This window comes from Xenopus laevis, chromosome 9_10L (genome assembly GCF_017654675.1).
Source record: "Xenopus laevis strain J_2021 chromosome 9_10L, Xenopus_laevis_v10.1, whole genome shotgun sequence".
Classification (NCBI taxonomy): Eukaryota; Metazoa; Chordata; class Amphibia; order Anura; family Pipidae; genus Xenopus; species Xenopus laevis.
The window spans coordinates 85,752,382-85,778,909 of record NC_054387.1 but is presented as its reverse complement, the minus strand read 5'-3'; the positions used below and the strand labels follow the sequence as shown (position 1 = coordinate 85,778,909).

At 39.2% G+C, this 26,528-nt stretch overlaps 1 protein-coding gene across 2 annotated transcripts in view; it reads right to left on the bottom strand.

Annotated features, from left to right (window-relative positions):
- Nucleotides 1–26,528, bottom strand: part of erbb4.L (erb-b2 receptor tyrosine kinase 4 L homeolog) — a 493,453-nt gene that overhangs the window by 46,023 nt on the left and 420,902 nt on the right. For both annotated transcript variants that reach the window (NM_001095592.1, XM_041575725.1), the window contains 1 exon segment: nucleotides 24,637–24,822. In NM_001095592.1, the coding sequence (NP_001089061.1) occupies nucleotides 24,637–24,822 (186 nt within the window).

Sequence of the window (26,528 nt, the reverse complement as noted above, 5' to 3'; positions counted from 1 at the left end):
ATATGTTGCTAATAGCCCTGTTCTGCTAGTGTACGGCTATAGTAAACTGAGTGGCACTGTTGCCCTAACCATGAGTTTTTCCCCAATGATATACTCCAGATGAGACCTTAAATCCCAGGGGTTGAGCCCTTGCAACGGTGTGGAGGCAGGGTGTTGTACAACTGTAACTAGATACAATGCACAATAATTGAACACCAGTGGTTCTTGAAACGTAAACAGGGAATTTATTTAATGAAGAGAATAATCCACAAGGGAGTTTAAATAGAGAATAACAGGATAATCCCACTCACACTCTTTGGTGGAGCCTCAGCTGCTTGGCTAAATAGCCTAACTATCTGTCACTCCTAGAGTGACCTATGAGTTAGCCTATCCTTACTTTACCTGACCTTGTCTAGGATTCACTTCACCCTTCCTGCCTGCTTAGGTAAGGAGGTTAACAAAATGCACCCTGAGAACATCTGCTCTCATTTTATATATTAAAGCACATCGCCACCTAACGTCAAACCTGGAATAACTAAGGGTCATACTGTGACCCAGGAAATGGGGCATTACTCCTTCCCTTAGACCAGTGATCCCCAACCAGTAGCTCATGAGCAACATATTGCTCTCCAACCCCTTGGATTTTGCTCCCTGTGGCCTCAAAGCAGGTGCTTATTTCTGAATTGCAGGCTTGGAGGCAAGTTCTGGTTGTATAAAAACCAGGTGCACTGCCAAACAGAGCCTTAATGTAGGTTGACAATCCACATAGGGGCTACCAAACAGCCAATCACAGCCCTTCTTTGGCACCCCAAGAACATTTTTCATGCATGTTTTGCTCCCCAACTCCTTTTACTTCTGAATGTTGCTCACGGGTGAAAAAGGTTGGGGAATCCCTGCCTTAGACTATGAGTCCCCTTTGGACACAATCTTTGGGGAATGCATAGTAAATGGGGATACATTTATCCATCCCTACACTAGGAAAAAACACATTATCAATATGCAATATTAAAATATTATATTTAACTTTCTCTGAAAACATTCAGATTTATGATTTCAATAAAGGCATAACCTAACTGCAAGCATAGTCCCCATCTTCAACAATATGTAAAAGAAACCTGAGCACTCGCTTTATCTTTCTTTTATTTTTTTATTTATACAAAAAAACAACTCAATTTAAGTTCTTTAATTATATACTACTATGATAGTTATGAGCTTGTATGGATGCCTGCAAACAGATGCTTATGACATCACTAAGAGGGAAGGGAGGGGCAATAAGATGTATTGGAGCTCAGTGTTATTCATTATGGGTATTATAAGCTCATTATGGCTCAGTGTTATTCATTATGGGTATCATAAGTGAAATGCATGAAGAAGAATGATAAATGTGCAGTTATGTTCCTAACACCCCTGGTTCTTTATTTTTGAATTAATTTCCTCATTCCCTTTTCTTTTTGATTATGGCGCAGACTCCATTTCTGACACCCATGAATGCCTCTATATGAGTCTTGTTGAAGCAAAAGTTTTAAGCATGAGGAAGAGGCCCTGGTTTCTCATTTATGGCAACAATGATGACTTTTGTAAACAGCAGAAATTATTATGTGATATCTAGTATAGGTCAATCTAAAAACAACTGGACTTGCTGAGTAATCAGCAAGTCCAGTTGTTTTTAGATTGACCTATACTAGATATACTATGACCTGGATGAATGAAAATCTTCATAGTCATATTATGTGATAGGCAGAGAGGCACCAACAACGATAGTGCTAAGCTGCAGGCAGAAGTGAGCAAAAGTAGGCAGCTGTATGCATTTAAATTGGTACTCATATATATGTCTTTTGGTAAAAGGTACCTATAGCAGAAGGATCCTCTCACTATATTTAGACTCTAAACAATAAGCTTTAGGCATTTTGCAGATGAAAGGGGTGGCTAACGTTTAGTATGTCATACAGTGAATAATTCTAAGCAACATTCAATTGGCCTTCCTTTCTTCTTGTTTATAGTTTGAATTATTCTTCCAGCTTTCAAATGGGGGTCACTGACTCCTTTTAAAAAACAAATGATCTTTAAGGCTACACATTCTTTGTTCTTGCTTCTTTTTATTACGCATCTTTCTATTCAGTTCCTCTCCGATTCATATCCAAGTCTAATATTAAAATCAATGCATGTTGCTATGGTAATTTGGACCATAGCAACCAGATTGCTGAAATTGCAAACTGGAGAGCTGCTGAATAAAAAGCTAAATAAAAACCCCTCACAAAAAATAGAAAATGAAAACCAATGGCAAATTGTCTCAGAATATCACTCTCTACGTCATACAAAGTTAATTTAAAGGTAAACAACCCCTTTAAGGTGCAAGGTTTTCTACTGAAATAGTAATGCACAGCAGAGCATATAATGATTATCTGATAGAAAGCAGTTATACTGTATGATTGGTTGCTGTGGGTTACAAGACCTTGATATTTATTTAAGAGAATAATCTGAGAAGAAGAGAAAAAAACGTCTCTTAATGTATAAACAATTACTACATTGGATCCACAGAATCAACACAGATTTTATAGTAACACCCAAAGAAAGAAAGACAACTAGAATAGAGAGGATGACTTTTTGAACTTGATACATTATGAGTTACAAAGGCTATTTTTAACACTGCACCTACTGCTATACAGTCAGATATGTATAATACTTTGCACATATCTCCCTGCGCACCTTTATAGATTAACACTAAACATACAGCAAACAGCAGTCAAAGGCTACTTCTCACCTACAAATTCCAATATTCTGCCAATGTATTTTTAGCAGCCTGAAAAATAAAATTTTCCCTTGCAACTTGTCATAATGTTACTGTAATTTTCACATTTTGCTGAAAAACGACTTTTCATTTAATGTTACCAGTTTTTCTGCAATCGCCACTAAAAGGACGTTCCCTTTCAGGATAGGCCATTCTAAAGAACACGTTTCTTTTAATAATGATACTAATCAGCGACTTTTACAAATCCAGAAAAATATATCTTGACATGAAAAGAAAAAAAAACCCTCCACTGTTTCATTTCTGAGCGAGGGAATAAAGAACAAACAGCAGGAATTCCTCTGTGCTGACTGCCCAATTTTAAACAATCCAATGTAACAAAGGGAAATACAAAATATATAAAACTGGAAATCTCATTTAAAAAAGCATCACGTGGAGATGTCTTCTAAAATAGGTCATGGTGTGGGTTGGGGGGTCTGCACAGTTAAATCCCACACCATGTTGGAATTTCAATGGAATAAAAGAAAAGAGATGGCTGTATGAATGTTGTGTTTCAGCTGAAAGATTTTCCAGTGTCCTGTCTGGAATAAATGAGCTACATTAAGTCAGAAAATCACCAGGCTGAAGAAGGGATCTGACAGGTGAGAATGCAGCTTGCTTACAGCCATTGTGACCTAAAATCTGGATAAAGCAGAAAGCTAGAATAAACTCCACAGGTTCCACACGACTTTTTCATCCAAGAGACATAATTAAGATAAGGAGCCATATTAAGTGGGTCACAATAACTTCAGTCATGTATTAATTGTGCCTAAAAGTACTTGAACATCAAAGCTTGCATTTCATTAGAGGGGAAACTGTTTTTCACTTTACAAGTAATTACAAATAATCTTCAGTGTAGGCTGCTAAAAATAATTTCTTTAGTTTGCTACATAGTAGTCCACTGGATAAAAGGACTATATTATGTGGGAAAAACTCTGGGCAGAACCATTTACAGGACTGTAAGAAAAAAGAAGCATCAAAAAGATGAATGTTTTGCAACAGGTTGGTGGCTTTAAAAGGCAACTGATGTGGCACACTTGGGGACATGGGATGATATGTTGTTATATGTTAAATGAGAAGGAAAGGTTAAAACTAAATAAGCCTTATCAGAAAGGTCCACCTAAATATAACAGTAAACCCTCAAAGTAATGAAGCTCTGAGTCAAAAGAAACACAGCATTTCTTTCCTTCTATTGTGTATACATGGGCTTCTGTATCAGACTTTCTGCCTTCAGCTTAAACGTCCTTGTCCCAGGTATGAGTATGCTCAGTTTGCTCCTCTCCCCCCCTCCCTTCTCTGCTGTAATCTGAGCCAAGAGCTATAAGTGAGAAGGGAGAGACTCAGGCAGGAAGTGATGTCACACCAAACTAATACTGCAGCTGCTATCCTAAAAAAACAGAGAGCTTCTAGAATCTAGACCTTTTTACTCAGGTATGGTAAAACATTCTATGGAATAAATATAGCATTCTATTTTACACTATCCTATATACTAAACGAAGGTTGTTTCTATGCCCGGCGTGTCGGGGAGGCAGATGCGCGCGCATCTTCAGCTGAAAGGTTAGCAAAGATGCGCGCGCAGAAAGACACGCCGGACATAGGTTGCTGCCAGCTGCCAGAATATTCAGGCAGACACCGTCCCCCTCACTCATGCCCGGCGTGTCGGGGAGGCCCCTCACTCATGCCCGGCGCGCGCATCTTCAGCTGAAAGGCTAGGAAAGATGCGCGCGCAGAAAGACACGCCGGACATAGGTTGCTGGCATAAGATCATCCCCCTCACTCTTACCGCTGTCTCCTTCTGCCTCCCGCCGCCTCTTCTTTGCTGGGCGGCCATGTTGCTACTCCTCTGTGAGTGCCCGGCGTGTCAGCTGAAAGACACGCCGGACATAGGTTAGGAAGGAGGCATATGCGCTGTGCTGGCGGCAGATTCAGGCTCCCCAGACACCGTCCCCCTCACTCTTACCGCTGTCTCCTTCTGCCTCCCGCCACCTCTTCTTTGCTGGGAGAGTGGGCGGCACCGCACTGCCCAATCAGCACGCACCATCGGCCATGTTGCTACTCCTCTGTGAGTTTGTGTAATGGCGGCGCTCCTCTGCCTCTGTCACACCACCAGTGCCGGCAGCTACTCCACTGCCTCTGTCACACCAGTTAATAAGCTGTCTGCCTCTGTCACCAGTGCTGGCAGCTACTCCACTGCCTCTGTCACCAGTGCCGACTGCCAGCAGCTACTCCACTGCCTCTGTCACCAGCCGACTGCCAGCAGCTACTCCACTGCCGCTGTCACCAGTGCCACCAGCTACTCCTCTGCCTCTGTCACACCAGTTAATAAACTGTCTGCCTCTGTCACCAGTGCCGGCAGCTACTCCACTGCCTCTGTCACCAGTGCCGACTGCCAGCAGCTACTCCACTGCCTCTGTCACCAGTGCCGGCAGCTACTCCACTACCTCTGTCACACCAGTTAATAAACTGTCTGCCTCTGTCACCAGTGCCGGCAGCTACTCCACTGCCTCTGTCACCAGTGCCGACTGCCAGCAGCTACTCCACTGCCGCTGTCACCAGTGCCACCAGCTACTCCTCTGCCTCTGTCACACCAGTTAATAAACTGTCTGCCTCTGTCACCAGTGCCGGCAGCTACTCCACTGCCTCTGTCACCAGTGCAGACTGCCAGCAGCTACTCCACTGCCTCTGTCACCAGTGCCGGCAGCTACTCCACTGCCTCTGTCACACCAGTTAATAAACTGTCTGCCTCTGTCACCAGTGCCGGCAGCTACTCCACTGCCTCTGTCACCAGTGCAGACTGCCAGCAGCTACTCCACTGCCTCTGTCACCAGTGCCACCAGCTACTCCACTGCCTCTGTCACACCAGTTAATAAACTGTCTGCCTCTGTCACCAGTGCCGGCAGCTACTCCACTGCCTCTGTCACCAGTGCCGACTGCCAGCAGCTACTCCACTGCCGCTGTCACCAGTGCCACCAGCTACTCCACTGCCTCTGTCACACCAGTTAATAAACTGTCTGCCTCTGTCACCAGTGCCGGCAGCTACTCCACTGCCTCTGTCACCAGTGCCGACTGCCAGCAGCTACTCCACTGCCTCTGTCACCAGTGCCGGCAGCTACTCCACTACCTCTGTCACACCAGTTAATAAACTGTCTGCCTCTGTCACCAGTGCCGGCAGCTACTCCACTGCCTCTGTCACCAGTGCCGACTGCCAGCAGCTACTCCACTGCCGCTGTCACCAGTGCCACCAGCTACTCCTCTGCCTCTGTCACACCAGTTAATAAACTGTCTGCCTCTGTCACCAGTGCCGGCAGCTACTCCACTGCCTCTGTCACCAGTGCAGACTGCCAGCAGCTACTCCACTGCCTCTGTCACCAGTGCCGGCAGCTACTCCACTGCCTCTGTCACACCAGTTAATAAACTGTCTGCCTCTGTCACCAGTGCCGGCAGCTACTCCACTGCCTCTGTCACCAGTGCAGACTGCCAGCAGCTACTCCACTGCCTCTGTCACCAGTGCCACCAGCTACTCCACTGCCTCTGTCACACCAGTTAATAAACTGTCTGCCTCTGTCACCAGTGCCGGCAGCTACTCCACTGCCTCTGTCACCAGTGCCGACTGCCAGCAGCTACTCCACTGCCTCTGTCACCAGTGCCGGCAGCTACTCCACTGCCTCTGTCACACCAGTTAATAAACTGTCATTAGACCAGATACCATTATTAGCAAAACGGGCTATATTATCTCCAAAAAATATTGATGTTGACATGATAAACAACCAAGTGATTGCATTACTTCCTGGACAAAGCTGTGTCTTTCTGAGTACAGACTGTATTGATTCTGAAGACGAAAGTGAGAAACTTAATTTCCCATTACAATATTTAAACACTATCAACCCTGCTGGATTACCACAACACAATCTAATACTCAAAGTAGGAACAATAGTCATGCTGTTAAGAAACCTTAACACTAAGCAAGGTTTATGTAACGGTACACGGTTGGTTGTGAAGACCATGAGACAAAATGTTATCAAGGCAGAAGTGCTTACAGGATCCCATAGCGGTGATACCATTTTGATTCCCAGAATTGACCTTACCAGTTCTGACCAGGAATTACCTTTTAAACTTAAACGACGACAATTCCCCATTAAGGCTGCATTTGCCATGACAATCAACAAATCACAAGGACAAACATTGGATAAAGTCGGCATTTACCTATCTGAGCCTGTGTTTGGTCATGGTCAACTTTATGTTGCATTTTCAAGAGTGCAGCGTTCATCTGATGTTAAAGTCAAGATTTTAAGTACACCTCACCAGGGAGAACTCATTCAAGGACAGGAGAACATTTTCACCAAAAATGTTGTTTATAAAGAAATTTTTCAGTAACACTTTACTACCAATAAACTCAAAATTTAAGAATTCTAATAGCAGATAGGTAACAACAAGCAATCGGCACAGATTCACTCTACATCCCCACAAATTAGCGTCGCCAGTTGCTGCCTGGGGATGGAGAGTGAATCAGCACCCATCGCATTTTGCTGCCTCACTGTTGTTACCATTCTTTCATTAACGATTCTTTAGAGAATCGGGGGTTTACTGGTTGTAGCTAATCTATTGGCAATAAAATGTCTCCATAGCTTTCCTTCTCCTTTAAAGAGGTGCTATTCACATACTGTGATTGTCATGCTCAAATTTTCTTTTTACAGAGGCATGAATAGTTTTTTTGTTATTTTCCTTTGAGACATAAACAACATTTATTTGTATAAATTATAAGTAGATTGGATTTTTTTGCTCTGCTGGAGCTAACCTAATTTCCTATTTCTCACTTTTCTAGTTTATCTACTAATGCTTTACTGTACATGTAGGCTTCGATATCTAATAACAACAAAAGTCAAGCTATGGTACTATTACATGTACAAAACATGTTTCGACAGCTAACTAATATCTGGAATTCTATCCATAACCCCAGGAGGGTTGCGTTTGTGTCAGAGATCAAATGGAAAATGGCCCATGAACATCACAAAATATACTTCCTCGTGCAAGTGAAATGCACTTGTTGCTAAATACCCACAATATTACCAAATGTTTAAATAAATCCTTTTAAAAGATTTTATGCTGAAGTTCTCTTAATTCAGGCCACATCTAGAACATGCCAGATGCCTCAGACTAGACTCCTTCTATTGTTTAAAGGAGACATATAGGATAAAGAAAAAAAAAAGCCTAATTTTGTAGGTAATTATGAATAATATTTGGTGTTAGTGCTGCACCAACATTGTGCTGCAAGTTAACATTATCATTAAAAATAGCCCCTTTATTATAGCTCCCTATAGATGTCCACTGGTCCCTGTCCGAGTTTCAAAATAGGGGTGGGAATGTCCTAACAGTCCCTGCCAGAAGCACAGTATTAGGGGGACAACCAATCACATCCCAGCAGTCACACAAGAATAGACATGCTTCAGTTCCCTGTCAGCCTAGCTGCTGATTGGTTCCTATCCTACAGTGTAGTGTGCTGAGTGCCCCTGGCTTTCCCTGCACAGCCTGGGAAAGGAGGTAGCAGGAAGTGGGACAGATAGGTGGGACTAGTATGGATTTTGCAGAAATTTACAATAAAGTAACCAGAAACACAACTGTTTTCAAGCACATTCTTTCTATATCTAAAAGATTAAAATGCACTGGTACTTTCTTGTTTTTCACATAAAATGCCTTCAACGTCATAAAATGTCATGCTTTTTCTACTGGGGAGTGATTGTAATGACTTTACATATACTATTTTACTTCTTTCTTATCACAGATAAATGCTCTGGATCTGAAACCCCACCAGAACAGAATGAAAAACCCAGCACTAAGATGCTGAAACAGCTGCACAGCTTTGCTGCTGAACTTCCCAAATGCCATTGCACCTTACTAGTTGTGATAAATTTGGAATGTAAACACTCCTTATGCAACCAGATCCAGTGCTTATCGGGTAATAGTTTAGGATGGCATTCCAACAAAGCACATTAGAAGCAGCATATGCACGGCAGCTCAACTGATAAAAGGCACAGGCAACCTTATTAAAAATAAAATAGAAGCACAAAGTGGTAGTGAGTGCCCATAGGAAACAAGATCCTATAAAGCAGAACATATTTATTAAAGCTATATTATACTCAGAAACCCATGATGGCACCAGCAACATATAAATGCAGCAGTTCTAGAATTTTTACTCTATCCTGCCTTATGGTGTCTAGAGTTCCATTAATCAGATTATACTTTTAATCAGGGATCACCAGCAAGCCTCCCCTATGGGGAACAGTCTTTACCTCCTGTTGGGTGCCAGTGTCACTGGGGTACAACAAATTAAAAAAGTTTTATTGGGTATTATTACCTTAAAAGGGGTGCTATACACCTCTACTTAACACACACCCTATAAATAAACAGGCATTTTGACTGTTGTTTTAATAAAAATATATGTTGTTTAGTTAATTGTGGCACTACTATTGTATGGCTGTTGCACTTGTATAAAAATGTAAGGGAGTATAATTTAGCAACTTGTGCTTTGATCAATCATCTCTGAAAGCACTATAGTTCTTTTTGCACTGAACTTCTGTTTACGCCCTTCTAATGAGTTAGATGAATGTTAGAGCATTGGGAAGAATCATTCTCAATGCAGAATTTTCTCCCATCTAGAGAGAGGGTGACAGGGGTTAGTTTAAGGCAAACTGAATGTCCCATTTATATTCAAAGCTTCCCCTGCACCATCAAGCCATGTAGAATAATACACTAGTATTTAGTGCATATTAATACTCTAAAGCTACTGTGTAGTCTGGACCGATCACTTTCTACAGGGACTTAGCAAACTATTATTTTCTTACACTACTGCAACCATATACTGGAATTTGGTAAAATTGTGATCAAATTTCAAGACCTTGTTTTCCTCTCTACCTTCCTTGATTCTGTCTGGCTATTGCTCTGCTTTGCACGTATCAACCTTTTAATAAAACACTATGCATTGCAGCACAGTTTGCGTATCAAAGTTTAGAGACTCTCTTCTTCAGATCCAGACAAGAAGGATCTCTATAGAATCAGTTTGTTTCTAAGGCTTATTCTCTGGATAAATATGACGTGTGCTGCAGTTTTGTGTGAGAGTAATGGCAAGCCATTATTCCAGCTAGAGGACAGGGAAAGGAGAAAGTCTGAAGTGAGTAGCAAATTGAGATCCCACAGTCTGCTGATCATTGTTACAGACTTCTACTGAATTCCAGTGAGAGCATTTCAAAGACACACAGCTTTCCCTTGTGCCATGGATCAGCTCACTTTGTCTTCTCATTCCTCCACCAGCACTGAGCAGCATTTATTTACAAGTCTGTGGATAGTATTTCATATTTATAGAGTTTGGATGTTCAGGCAGGTGCCAACCTATTATACAGATGCTATTATCGGCCATTACTAGATTTGTACATTTTGATCATGACAACCCTATCTTAAGGCACTTCTTTTCTTCCAGTTAAAGGGGTAGTTCACCTCTGAGTTACCTTTTAATATGTTATAGAATGGTCAGTTTAAGCAACTTAATGGTCTTTGTGCTTTGTTTTGTATAGTTTGTTAATTATTTGCCTTTTTGTATAGTTTGTTAATTATTTGCCAGCCATCGCAGCTGCGGTGGACATGTAAAGAGAAAAACCTTTATTAACCCGACCCAAATGGCATGGACCAAAATTAATTACCCACCAGCGGCTGTGACAAAACATCAAAACAGTGGTTCAAGTAACACCACATTGACAAATGTAAACAATTTTATTTGTCAAATAAAACCTTGAAAGTAACATATTGTAAAATATAACGATGCAATAGGGCGGGAGCGTGGGATGATCAGATGCCATTATGGAAGACCAGACACACTGCCAAGCCTGCACAGTGCTCCAGGTGCCTTCGATGCTGAAAGAGGAGAAGGGTAAGTACGTTTCCTTTTTATATCAGCACTCCTATTAGTGTCCATAGCCAATCCCTCATCTCCATGTAGTTATGTAGTTTCCTATGCACCCCAGCATCTCCACACAGTCCCTGGCATCCTTCGTTAACCACTTTGGTGCCATATATTATAACTTGACATGACCAGTGTCGGACTGGGACACCAGGGGCCTACCAGAAAACCTTAGGCTGAGGGACCTCTTTCCAAACTATCCTCTCCTCACTCAACCTCTTTATTCTCCTAGTCTCTTTTCTCTACATACTATACTCTATTCTTCCATTATTAAGCCTCTGTGTTCCCATAAAGAAATAGGTAATGACCATGAAATAGGCCAAATGGTTAGAAGCAAGAGGCCCACTGAGACCTGGGCCCACCGGGAGGTTTCCTGGTATCCCGGTGGGCCAACACTGGACATGACAGACCTGCCTTAAATGTTATTGGGCAACTCAGGCCTGATAAATGCGCCTGACACATTTTCAAACATACAGTATAGTCCACTTTCCTAATCTATGTTATCCTTCTCCATAGAACCTGTTCTTTTACCATATTAACCTCTCTCTCTCTTATGTGCTATAAATACACAGCAAGAATCTGCATTGTCAGGCTCCCGCTCTCTTTCAAAGAAGCGTATTTAAAATGGATTACTTCTGCTTCTTAGGCAGGCGATCAATACGGATGTGGTTGTGAATAAGTAGTGAGACGTCAGTGGACTGAGGGAGCTCTGCTCAGTGCCTCTCGAAAAAATAATTAAAAATCAATGAGGTGTGCTGTCTATTAATACAGAAACCGTGGGATTAAGAGACTAAAGAAGGGATTGCTTTACATGGCTACAAGTAAGGGGGATTACGCCAATATAATACTGCACAGTATAAAAGAATATAGAATGCCGAAAAGCTATAGCATGTAGAGTAGTCAGAGAACAATATGGGGCAGACCTTGTATGAACACAAAGGTTTATACCTTTTTAAATCTTTTTTAAGCAATTTTTTCCCTTTCATGGGTAAGGCGCCAGAAACACCAGGAACGTACTTAGATCTAGCATTTTACTTATCAAGGCCCAGGTGAACATTTTTTTAAAATGCCAATTCCTGCAGTTTCAGATTTGAGGAAAACATTTCATCAGAAAACATTTGCCGAGGTGTCAAGTTCTTTAAAGTAATTTTAAAGGTTTAAAGGAGTGGTTCACTTTCACGTTAACTTTTAATATGCTATAGAATTCTAAGCAACTTTCAACTGGTCTTTTTGTTTTTTCATCATACAGTCGTTTTTAAATGATTTGCCTTCTTCTTCTGACACTTTCAGCTTTCAAATGGGAGTCACTGACCCCATCTAAAGACAAATGCTCTATAAGGCTACAAATGTATTGTCATTGCTACTTTTTATTACTCATCTTTCTATTTGGGCCCTCTCCTTTCCATATTCCAGTCTCTTATTCAAATAAATGTATGGTTGCTAGGGCAATGTGTACCCTAGCAACCAGACTGTTGATATTACCACCTTTCTTTGTGTGCTCAGAATGATAAATGCTGAAGAACCCAGACAAAACACAGGAGTTTACCTGTAAGCCATGTCCACCTTCATGCAAATAAACTAGTAATATTTTATGTGATAAAGGTTGGGCACAGAGTTCTTCATAGATAAACATCACTATTCTACAATATTTCTAAAACTGTAGAATAATAATCTATAAGTATTAGCTTTTATATGAATCCTTAAGACATGTTATGAACCTAATTGTAGCCATCTAGCCATGGAATGTTTTGATTGATCTTCTGTTTTATCAAGAAAATTGGGGTTTTCTGCCTTTAAAAAAATCTATCCCCTAATTGCTAAATGTGCTAGTTTCAATTAAGGCAGGTTAAGATAGATGCAAATTGTGGATAGATTTTTCTTAACTATAGGATCCCACTGAGTGCAACTGTGCTATGAGAGCCTGTCGATTAATCAATTCTTGCACTAGATTTACACATGTTTTATAGGCTGCACAGGTTTATAAATAAAGTCACTGAGCCCCATTGTGGTTGGTAACACCAGTTCAAACCAGTTTGAATACAAGGGCAAACTATCAGAAAAGACAGAAGGCCCTTATAAGGAATTCATACATTCATTAATATATTTTTACTTGAAAGTGTAAAGTAATAGAGCATAAAGTTGCATACTGTATATTTAGAACTATTTAGAACTATTTAAATGGAGACCAATTACCAAGCCCTGATTTATATAAGCAATGCATTATTCAAAAAATTCATAGCACACACAAGAAATTACTGTTTTTACCAAGCCATCTTTCCCTCACCCTAACACCTCAGTTTCTGCTTCACAATGTCTCTCCTGTCACCACAAGATAAGCTGTGATATACCTTTAAAAGTATTGCCTCGTTACCTGCGCCTTAGCACGATCTGTTGTTTGATACTGTCGATCCCCCCTACTTCTCCTAATGCCCCACTATGTGAGCATCTTATCCCATTTTGTTCATTATTTGCATTATACAGTATATTTAAATGGATTATGTTATGACTTTTATGCTATAGTATTTATTACAAAATTACACTGTGTACACTGCAAGTAATTCATTCTACCATTCAAAATTGTATTTTTAAACCAATAAATGTATATATTTGTCACTGTAATACTGGTGGGCCGCCATCTCAGGTCATTTTGCCTGATTCAGAAAGAGACAGTTTTTTTGCAGTAGAACTTTCAGGTTAACTATTGTTTCTCCTACTCAGTGTAACTAGATGAGCCATGGCTGGATCTTTACTACTGAGTGATATTCTCATATCTACTGTTAGGTAGATGCAGCAACTAGCAATGCAGGCGTCAGAGAGCTCTTTTCTTGTTACCTTCACATTGTTGATAAGCTGCTGGGGGGGGGGGCAGGGGGTGAAATCACTAAAATTTACCATCCAGCAGTAAAGAGATACGGAAGTTTATCAGAGCACAAGTCGCATGACTGGGGGCACCTGGGAAACTAAGAGCATGTCTAGCCCCAAGTCAAATTTCAAAATTAATTTTTAAAAATGTGTTTGCTCATTTGAGAATTGGATTACAATGCAGGAGTCTGCTGGAGTGTTTTGTAAAAAATACAAAAAGGAAAAATTGTGAGAGCACTCCATGGCTAAATAAAAATGTACTAAAATACATTGGAAGTGCTACTGATCTGGCCAAATTAACTACAGACATAGTGTTTTGTAAAAAGCATGTTCTCCCTTTACAGATTCCCTTCTATCGCCATACACACTCGTCCCATGCCTACTGCCTTCAGATAATCTCTAATTCCACTGGCTCTTTGAAAATGAGCTTCCAGTTGTTGCTTTATACTTACACGCTGGTGGGAATGGAGCAGGAGTGGAACTAAAGAGAAAAGTGGGGAGTGGGTAAAGGTAGAGGGGAAAAGGTTAAACACAAAGTAAGTGAGAGCAAATTGAAGAGATGTAAGGGATAGAAATGGATCAAATGATGGAAGGTAGGGAACAGTTACACTGAAAGTGGGTGATGCTGAGCAAAGAGAAAATAAGCATTGAGCAAAGAAACAACAAAACCAAAATAATGAAAATGAAGGATTGAAAAAAGACATGGAGGGATAGAACTGAAAGGGATGAATACATCAAGTGATGAGGGGATAGCCATAAAGTAAGGAAAATGGGATTTGGACCACTACTGATTGTGGGGAGGTAAAGACAGGGACAGTTGGCATCCGGGACACAGTGGAAAAAATGCTAATTTCTCTGACAGAGGGTTTAATTTAACAGAAGAGAAGAATGGTTGTAACCAGAAGTCAGGTATTTAACAGAAAAACAACGAGCCATTTTGGAAGAAGATAACAAAACTGAACTGAAAACAAAACGTGTATGCCTGATCATACTTAAGAAAAAAACCAAGAAGGAAAAATTTTAGAGAAACAACAGAATTAAAATATTATTCTAAAATAATGTATTATTAAAATAAAATATTATTACTTAGCCTAAGTCTATCACATGACTATACTGTATGTTGCCAAAAAGTTGCACAAGTACCTCTCCTGATTTTATTTCCACAACATAGAGAGTAGAAGGTATTGCTCCCAATGCACAGCAAACACAGCTTGTGTTTAAGCACAGCTTTACCAAGACAACTACAACAAACTGGTGTATGTATTAACAAACTGCCTTGCAGTCAATGTAGCTATTTTAAGTGCAAGTTTAATCAGAGGTTTACCATTTTTGGCCCTGCAACAATGGGGTCCATTGCAAACAATATGTCTGGTGAAGCACAGTTACAATGACATTTGGGATGAACAGAGATATTCCTTTATGAATGTAACATGGAAACAAATGTATGATAGGATAAAACCTGAACCAAAAAAGCAGACCTCAGCATTTAAGAGACAATATTACTTAAAACACTGCTAGCAGCATTGCAATACACTAAAACACTGACTGCATTATGAATTGGTTTTACATTGGGGTGATATTGCAGTAGTATTTAATTCTACCAGAGAAATAGAGAAATATGGATTTCTAATGTACATCATGTGTAATGTGTTATTTCCATTTTATGTACAGTACTATGAAGCAGAACTAGAGAGGAGCCACAGTAATAATAAGGGGCAGATTTATCAAAGGTCGAGGTGAATTTTCGAATGAAAAAAATTCGAATTTCGAGCAATTTTTTGTGTACTTCGACAAGGGAATAGTCCAAATTCAATTTGAATTTGAAAAAAATTTGAAAATCCGAATATCGAAATTTATCATGTACTGTTTCTTTAAAACCTGCCGAATTGCTGTTTTAGCCTTTGGGGGAACTCCTAGAACCTATTTGGAGTCAAAATTTTTTTGTGGAAAAACTTAGAATCGAATTCGATCAAATGCATTATTCCTTCGATCCGTAGGATTCAAATTCGGCCGAATACGGACCTATTCGACCAAAAAAAACCTTAATTTAAAAGACTTAATTTCGGTTGGTCTTTTTGAATTCAAATTTCGAAGTTTTTTTCAATTTGAAATTCGACCCTTGATAAATATGCCCCTAAGTGTATGGGTTCAATGTAACTTCATAGAAAACAGGTCTATTCTTCACCATAAATTTGCTGCTACAAATATGACATGTCAAGAGCTTGTTATTTTCAAAAACATCTGTAATAAACAAACTGTAACAATCCACCTAGATCCCTACAGAGACCATTAAAACAAATACATGTTTGTGCACTCACATCTAACCAGAGGCTATCATTTACACAAGAACACAACAGAAAGCAGGGTTAACATACACCTAGGAGTTATGGATAGTTGAATGTAAACCTTGTTTATGCCATATCCAGATAGTTCTATCCCAATCCAAAAGTGATTTAACAGCAAAAATATGATTTTACATTTGCAAAGCCCCCGTTACAACTAGTGGATACACAGTGTATAGTGTTAATATCTGGACAGGAGACAAAAAGGTAAAAAAATATTAATGATTCCATTTTAAAGTATTTCGGAAAATGAGCCACAAACCAGCAATTTAATAACAAATACTACAGGTAATTTACAGTAGCCTTGGAGCTATAGCAGGCAGTATGTAAATATCACCCTTATGCCTTTGGCTAGGATACAGCAGTTTCATGCCAACTGGTCTGTTGTTGTAATAGTAACTATATAGGGTGAATGTTGCACTTGGCAGAATTTCATCTTATGTACAAATTGTCTCCAATTTCGTAAGACCTAATTATCACCACTATATGTTTCATCTTATATCTCTTCTTCCACTACTCTAACTAAAGTCATTAATCCCTCAACAAAACATGATGAACTCACAGGGACACCTATGGATTAATCAGCATGGGACTCTATGGGAAGCTATCCAGGTTGTCTTTATAATTGGGATCGGCTTATTCTTTGCTTACGTGATATTGGTTCATAACCGGTGCATCTGTCATACTAACCACCAGAGACTAACCCACTTTTAGTCAGATGAAATATCTCTGTAAATTGCGATGTTGTGCCTCATAATGACCATTGCTCCTCTCCTGTTTTGTAACCTATGGTTTTATTTTACATCAAAACACATTCATATGGCACTAGTCATCACTTAAAATAATTGAGTTGTCTATGGATGGCACACAACAATACCAACCTGGGGTGGCTCACTTTGACAAACATACCCTCTCTAACAGGCACATGCCATAAAGGGCACCACTGCACTGCTATTGGCTTCTATTGGCTTCTATGAGAAGAGAGTGTACCACTATGGTAGGCATTGCCATTGAGCCCAATGGCAGTGTGGTGGCATCCTTAATAAGTTGTGTTTGCAAGGTTGCAAGTTTCAACAAGAAGCCAGGAATTAAGAGTGTGATGGACAAGTTGCAATATGCAATTTGAACATCAGATGTTTAAAAACCTAAGCATAAAGAATAATGGATCATTAGAGCAAGTCCAATAACTGAAGAAGTTCTAAAGTTCAGTGCTTTCTGGCAAAGAGGTTACTGTCAGGCCTAGCTGGTGGACCCTTCTAAAGCCATGCACAAACGGTCAGTTTACCTTGGCTCACTGACAACAAACCAGAAGTGCAAAGTCACCATATTGTGGCTAGAGGAGGCTAATCCATCATGCAACTTTAAGATCTGTTTGGACATAAATTATTTAAGTCTATGACCTTCTGGCCCCAGTGTTTATAAACAAACCATTTATAATAATGACCCAGGCCTTCCTATGTACTCTCAAATCCCGGTGGACCTATTTCACCAACAACATAATTGTTTCTTTCTAACCTGTGTGTTGTATAATTAAACAGTAATCCCACAGAAATAAACAGGAGCCATCTCTCTCATTAGTAGGACACAGCACATTGCTATGAGCTTAACAGCCCTAATAAAGGAAACAGTTCACTAATGAGCTACCATGACACCTTTAATTCAATGCCTCACAAATGCACACTAACACTAACATTCAAGTGAAATATCTGTCTTTCTTCTGTGGTGCTAAAACAGACAAAATAAAGACATTTGAGTAAATAGAATCCAAGGGTTATTTAAAAAGCTACAAAGGTGAGTAAAAACGCATTACATCAGTTAATTCGTTCTAGTTTTTCCGGCTGTCAAAAAAAAAATGTAAACAATTGTGTGTGTGTGTGTATATATATATATATGTGTATATATATATATATATATATATATATATATATATATATATATATATATATATATATATATATATATATAATATAGTGAATAAAGTACCCCCTCTTGTAAATTATAAGGATATTATAAGTTACTGAGGAGTTTCATGACCATATAAAAACACAAGGCGAAGTTCCACAGGTCATGGAACTCCGAGGTAACTTCTAATATTATTTAATATTAGGATTTTACAATTGTTATTTCCTCCAATATCTTTGAACATCATACCCAATCAAAGTTCCAGAAAGGAGTGTAATGACTTGCACTTCATTCATAAGGGGCAGGCTGGAGGCAGAACATCCGTATGACATGCAAATTAGGGAGTGTCAGCGGCTGCAAGGTGCAGCAGAACCATGTAATTATTACCAGCCTATGGCACAGAGATCTTACTATTTGAATAGTTTAGAACAATAGAAAGGTGACCATAACGTGTATGGCACCTCGTACAGTACGTCTGTTCATTCCACATGCTGATTGGTATGGAGTAGCCATTTGTATGGATGCCTTATGATTATGATTATGATTGTAATGCCTGTTCTACTGCTACTAGAACAGGCATTACATCCTCTTCTTATATTATAGTGGATAACCTCATGTCCTTTGGGGGGGATCTTCTGATGAATAAAGCATCATTCATCTATATTTACAGCAGCGAAAATAAGTATTGAACATGTCAATGTTTTCTCAGTAAATATATTTCTAATGGAGCTATTGACATGAAATTTACACATAGAAGTAATCCACACATACAAAGTAATCAAAACAGATAAGTCCATAAATTAAGTCACTGTATGTGTAATAAAGTGGAATGACACAGGGAATAAGTATAGAACACATGAAGAAAAGAAGGTGCAAAAAGTCATGGAAAGCCAAGAAAGCTACTCAAATCTGTCAGTATTTAGAAAGCAATCCTACCCCCTATGAGTGCAAATTAATATCAGCTTGTTTAGTCGTAATTGATGGCCTATAAAAAGGTTTCTCATTACCAAGGTATCACACAAGAAGCATCTCATGATGGGTAAAAGCAAAGAGCTCTCTCAAGACCTTCGCAACCTTATTGTTGCAAAACATACGGATGACATTGTTTACAGACATGTTTCTATGCTTCTAAATGTTCCAGTGAGCAACTTTGAGGCCATATTCTGGAAGTGGAAAGAAAATCATTTCACCCTAAACTGGCCACGACCAGGTGCTCCTCCCAAGAATTCTGACAGTCTAAAAAATAATCAGAAGAGTTGTCCAAGAGCCAATAATCTCTTCAGAAAGACCTTGAATTAGCAGGTACAGTTGTTTCAAAGAAAACAATAAGAAATGTACTCAACTGACATGGCCACTATGCACGCTCACCACACAAGACTCCACTGCTGAAGAAATAGCAGGTTGAAGCTTTTCATTGAACAAGCCAATGAAATTCTGGGAGAATATAGTCTGGTCAGATGAGACCAAAATTGTACTCTTTGGATGTCATTGCACACACCATGTTTGGAGGAGAAATGGCACTGCACATCACCCCAAAAACACCATACCATACCAACAGTGAAGATTGGAGGTGGGAACATCCCGGTGTGGGGCTGTTTTTCAGCATATGGTACTGGCAGACTTCATATATTTGAAGGAATGATGAATGGAGAAATGTACCAGGACATTCTTGATAATAATCTGCTGCCATGTACCAAGATGGAGCTCTCCATTGGTTTCAGAGAAAGAAAATAAAGTTGATAGAATGGCCCAGTCAATCACCCAACTTGAATCCAAATAAAAATCTAGAACTGAAGATCAGAGTTCATAGAAGAGGCCCATGGAACCTTCAATATTTGAAGACAGTTTGTATGGAAGAATGGGCCGAAATCACACATGAGCAATGCATGCAACTAATTTCTTCATACAGGAGGTATCTTGAAGCTGTCATTACCAACAAAGGCTTTTCTACTAAGTAAGCATGTTCAATACTTATTCCTTGTGTCATTCCACTTTATTACACATAACTTAATTTATGGACTTATTTGTTTCTATTTCTTTGTATGTGTGAATTACTTGGGTTGACATATGGTATAAATTAGAAAATATACTGTACTTACAGGGAAAACCATTGACGTGTTCTATACTAATTTTCCCTGCTGTATTTCCCCTCGCTTCTTCAATGTCAATACAATTAAACTTGCCCAACCTTTCTTCATAAGTGAGATCTTCCATTCCATTTATCACATAGTTAATTTTGGTTGAAAAAAGATTAGTGTCCATCAGAAATGAATAAACACTTCTGTAAGATCCCTCATGGACTCATTCCGCCTTATGTATTAGCTTATTTGTATTGCATTTCAGTAATGTACTTTTTGAGTGAGGGAAGCCAAAATTGCACTGCATATTATAGATGCGGCCTAACCAGTGCTTTGAAAGATGAGGAATCATTCTCTTCTACGTGTACGTTATACAGCTTCTAATACAAGACAATACCTTTCTGGCCTTTTCTGTTGCAGTCTGTCATTGCTTGCTACACTTTATTATGCACAGGTTCTCCTCCATCAAGTACTCACCTGTCTTGTTCCCATTAAGGATATAAGTACACTGCATATATTTGCATAACCTTGCAAGGATGACACATCCTGGATCGAATCAATTGTTCTGCATACCAATGCAGTGCTCTGCAGGGCACCATTTAGTACCCAAGTCCAATTAGAATACAATGTACTACTGGCCACTACTCTCTGTACACAATCCTTTGGCCAGTCTCTATTCCCTATCTCAACACCAGTAGATTATGGCTGCTACCATATGGTATTATAATTCGGCCAACCCTTAATTAACCCTCCTCAAGTCCTCATGATACTCATTTCCTGTCTAATTCCCAAAAATATACATATGTTTTCCAGATTAGAAGAGTGTGTGTGTTGTTTTCAACAGGAAAAGAGTTAACACAGTTAATTTACTACAAAACAAGAGTCTAAATACTTAGTGTTAAGCACAGCGGAATTAGATTTATTGTGTGTATACTGCAGTCGTTGGATAAGTAGCTTTCCAAAATCAATATTTAATTAGCTACCATACTGTTTTATTACAGGCACCACTGAGAATTGCAGAGTATTTTCCCTGCTGCCTTCCCAAGGCGCTGCTTTGGTTTCTCGGGAAACAGGCTCTGGCACACCGGGATTTCACAGTGGGGGCTGGACTCCCCTATCTCCAACAAGACAGAGATGTCACACGGTTTGCATTTGATGTGAACTTGTAAACAAATCCCAGCTTGTAGCTTTTATTGAAGTGTAATGAGAGAACAGTAACGCTTTGACAACCCCCAGCAAAGAGGTTAGACTGTTAGCCAGCCTGGTGCTAGTGTCTACTGAAGTGCCCTTCATAAAGAGCACATTATCTTAATTCACATGTGTGATACAGGCTTTGCCATTATTGCTTTGAAAATGCATTCAAAAAGGTAGGTACACACTAATGATAAGCTAAGATGCTTTTACTCTATGTTGCAGTGGTTTCCTAGGCATTATAAACCCCAAAATATTTTCATTGATTGCACAGTTTTAGTCAATGCTTTTGAGAAGAGTTTCCCATTTCCATCTATATATCATCTCATTCAGCCATGTGTATAATCAGATTTTGATGAGCGATATGTGATATCGGACTGATCCAATCAGATCACAAGGCTGTGGGGATGAAGACTGCATCGATTTTTGGCTAGATATCAGTCAGGTAGGCGGGCTCATCAAGTGGCCCCATACACAGCAGATTGGGGTGAATCAGCAGCTTAAATTTGCCAGTGTATGGTCATTCTAACTTTACAGTTTGTATTGCAGTGCCATGCCCCACTCTTACGTGCCTCTCCTAGTTATTGTTAGTGCAGACCTCACATCCTCACAACATCCTTCAGCCTTTTGCTAAATAAAGGAAGAGACTGTAAGCTGAGAGCCTTTTGATCTTCCAAAGAGATACTATAGAGTCAGCTGCATATCAAGGGATATTAAATGAAATACAGTATGAATGACTTTCTGCTAGATTTTAGGCTGTTTACATTAAAAACATTAAACAGAAAATATCACCGGGGACCACATCTTTTCAGAACACTTATCGCTTAGAAGGAAACACCAGTGTAAAAACTGCCTTTTTCCAAGCACACTATCATAAAAGCAGCACTAGGATATTGATGTTCTAAAAAAATCCTTTCCCCGGTGACCTTTTATTTTGTGAATATTCAGGGTTTATTTTGATGTCTTTAAAAATGCTTGAGGAAATGGAAATGCCTTGAAAGCATTTACATTTTAAAATTCACTAAGTCAGCACTCCTGAAAATTTGTCACCATTTCTAGAAAGCATAGTTGTATATGAAAACATCAGTACGTTTTCTGACATATAAAAGATGGCTGAACAGCAGAGCTGATGGCAAATGCACTGTTATTAAGAAAAAAAAACAGGACTATTCCATCAAATAAAACTTTTTCAGGTACAGAATAGAAACCAATGCTATGTCAAGTAAAATTAATACAATTGTAAGTGCAAGACTTGTCATAGCTAAATTGTCTATAAACTCCACAAAGAGTCTTCCTGCCTGGAGAAACCCATCATTTATAGAGTACAAGTATGAGATTTTCCATCCAGATATCCAGAAAACTCTAAATTATAGAAAGGTCATCTCCCATGAAGTACATTTAAAGCAGATGATTCAAGTTATTTCCTTTTTCTAATAATAAATATTACCTTGTATGAATCCATATTGGTGGCAAAATTCCAAATGGGTTTATTTAATGTTTAGATTTTTTTTTATAATTAAGATATTGAGATCCAAATTACCGAAAAACCCCAGGTCCAAAGCATTCCCATATAATAGATTCTATACCTGTATATGGATGGACCTATTAATCAACAGTCTAATTTTCGTGGTTTTTGAAATCATGACTAAAATCACAAACTCTTGAACTATGAATTTTGTGATATATATTACAAAATCTGCAGTAAAAAGTGATGAAAGTAAAATTACACTAAACTCCCTGCTAAAAAATAGAAATACCTCAAAAATCTCTAAAAATGTTAGTTTTTCACACAATTCCTAGCGAAAATACAAAAACCTCTAAATGTCCAAATTGATTTACAGCAGTCCAAAAAGATCAGGGCAGCTCCCATTGACCTTAACAACTTTTACCAGGCAGAGTTTTGTATTAGAGGTTTTCGTAGTTTTTACCCTTCATAAATTTTTAGAGCTTTCAAAAAAATGGGAAAACTACACATTTTTAGAGATTTTTAAAAAAAATTTGATTGTTAGTAAATTACCCCTTAAGTATTTATTATGGGCTAGTGCAAATGTATTAAAGGAAAACTATAACCCCAAAATGAATACTTAAGCAACAGATAGTTTATATCAAATTGAATGACATATTAAAGAATCTTACCAAACTGGAATATATATTTACATAAATATTGCCCTTTTACATCTCTTGACTTGAACCACCATTTCGTGACTCTATCTGTGCTGCCTCAGAGATCACCTGACCAGAAATACTACAACACTAACTGTAACAGGAAGAAGTGAGGAAGCAAAAGGCAGAACTCTGTCTGTTAATTGGCCCATGTGACCTAACATGTGGTTTGTATGTGTGCACAGTGAATCTTACGATCTCTGGGGGCGGCCCGTATTTTTTAAAATGGCAATTTTCTATTTATGATTACCCAATGGCACATACTACTAAAAAAGTATATTATTATGATAATGGTTCATTTACATGAAGCAGGGCTTTACACATGAGCTGTTTTACTCAGTATCTTTTAATAGAGACCTACATTGTTTGGGGGGTATAGTTTTCCTTTAAGGGCTGCACATTATAAGGGGAAATTTCCAATGCCCCACACAGTGTGCAAAGTGCATACAAGGCAGCAAACCACCATTTTTTTGCACAGGAGACCTGCAGCTCCCACAGCTGTGTTATTTAATGCTACATTAGTAAGGGGTGGGCAGGGGAGGCACATAGGTGTCCTCCCATCCCACCTCCTATCCACCCCTACATACCACATCATTCTGAGGCACAAGGTAGGAGCAGAAGGAGGCGCAATCCAAATCAGGGCCTCTAGATGGAGCCTCATTAGGGCTAAGCTGCGTCTCCAGAAGCTGCTCTGTACATGGAGTATGGAGTGCTCTCTTGCACCCCTTGGTGCTCTTACATGTGCATCTGCCAGGGTTGTAAGTGACCCCTATATACTTTAGCAACCCATATCCAAGGCAATTGCACCTAGCACTGACAGATGCAAAGGAGACCTTGACATCTGTCATAAATGCTTCTCCCTTGTTTGTTCTGAATTAAACAAAACTATGCATAAGTCATGGGATGCTAATGTGCTGCTCCTGTCATGCCCCTCCTGTATACAACACTGCCAAGTGAGTGCAATCAGGGGCGATCCTGTCCATTTTGCCACCGGAGGTGGCCTTCATTTTGCCCCCCACCCCTCCCCATTCCACGATTGCACTCTCTGCACTAGAAGAGCTGAATTTCCAGTTTGAAAATGGAAATTCGGCTCTTAATTACCAGGAGTGGCAACAGGGAGGTGCTGGCAACCAGAGTCTCAACTCGCCTCATTGTTGAACGCCCCTGAGCGCAATGTGGGATACAGAAAGAGGCAAAAAAACTGCTGCACCTATAGGCAATTTGCACCTTGCTTCCCTGTTGTAAAAAAAATCGGATTCCTATTTGGATGAAAGAGCCCATACCTGATGAAGTATACTTTATATGCTGTGTCTTGCTTATCTTATTGGCACTGCTGATAGAGAACAGTAAAGCATACCTTTCCTCTCAAGGATGACTTGTGCTTACCTTTGCTATCTGGACACACCAATTAAGAAGGAGTTGTGAACCAATGTTATCCTTATGTTCATGCACATAGTCCAGCAGGCATCCATGGGGCATCAACTGCGTGACAAGCTGAATTGTTGGACTTAAAGAGACGCCCAGAAGTCGCACCAGGTGTGGATGGTCCATGCTGGCCATAATCAAAGCCTCCTGTAAACCCCAAAGCATACAGTCAATTATTCCTACCAACACAGTCACAGCAAATATAAAATATACAATAAAGTGAGTTATCCCATACTTACTAGCTGAGCATGACAATGTAATGTATACAAACTTTATACACTTTGTGAAGTGCTCTGCAGTGCCAACACCAATGAGTGGCAGCTGTTCATTTGTACATAAGGACACCCAAGCTTTTTAGATACCAAACAAATGTTAAACATTATGCCCCAAGTGAAATTTTTATCGAGGCAGAGCTATTTATGAACAGAGGCTTAAATAAACAGAGATATTTGATACTATTTACACCAACTGACACATTTTAGAGACAGCTTAGATATAGGCCCATACAGTAACTATTTCTGCTGTGTAGCAAAGTGTGGTTGAGGAAAAGCGCTTGGTAGAAAATTGCACAACATTTGCATAATAGCTCGGGTTTTGAATAAGAAAAGCTGAAAAAGTCTTAATTATGGGTTTCATTTATGATTTTTTTTCCTCTTTTGAAGGAAAGAGCAGATGTCCCAGCTCTGCATTCTTGTTGGCATAATCATATATTCAGAGAAGGACAAAAAAAAATATATGCATATTTGATGGTGCTGAATCACAAGAAAGCAATCCAAAAACTTACAAGATTATACAGATCTGGGAGATGTGCTGAGTTGTACAATAATGTAACACACGTTTACCACTCACAATAGGGCTTGATGAATCTTATATTTATTTGCGTTAGTTAGTGAGAAATCTGGTAGATTAATAAGAATATTCATATACGTATGCACAGGTCACTCAGGAGTCAGCAGTGTGTATATAGACATATATAGCTGCTAGTTTTGCAGGTCCATATAGTTACACTAAGGAGTGATCAGCTGTGCTTGCGTTTTTTTTCTTGCATAACCTGAGTTGTAATGAAATTGCAGTTGGAAGGCAATGGGTCCATTTATTAGCAAAGATGATAAACTGAGCAACTCCCATCGCCCATTATCTGTTATTTATAAACAAAAAATGATAAACCCTTACTGATTATCTGTGCATCTGCTGTGGAGGAAATCTTTATTTTCTCTTTAAAATTACATTTAATTAAAAATTAAAAGGGAGCACATTCCACCTTCCATATTTCTAGGATATGTAAACCTTCCAAAAATGTATTTAAAACTGCTCAGGGTGCTTTTCTAAGCACTTTTGCTATTTACATTAATTCTTTATTTTTTTCCCACTTCAAAGCTGTTAAGTTGTTTATTAACATCTAATATAAAGAATTGCATAGTTATATATATATAGTCAGACTCGTGTAATAAATGTTCTAAAATTTTCATAAGACCTGTGAGTGCGGATCTTTTTTGTGCATTTACAGATCGGAACTGTTGATACTGCACCCAGGCGTTTGAAACTATGTATCGAGAGTGCTGGCTTCATGGAGGACTATATATATATATATGTATGTATTGAGAAGGAAAACACTAAACTGTGATGATGTTGCTTTGCTTAGGAAAGAGAAAGGTCATCTGAGGTTTCTGATCTCTTCCCTCAGCAGAACAACAGGTTTCTGATCTCTTCCCTCAGCAGAACAACACCAGAAAAGTTCTCTGTTTTCTTTCAGAACTTTTTCTCTAACTGCACAGTCAGAGGGACTTTCAAGCAGGTTGTGCTGTTGTTACAAAGTTCATTATATTAGCAGTTATTAAACAGCTTATTAAATA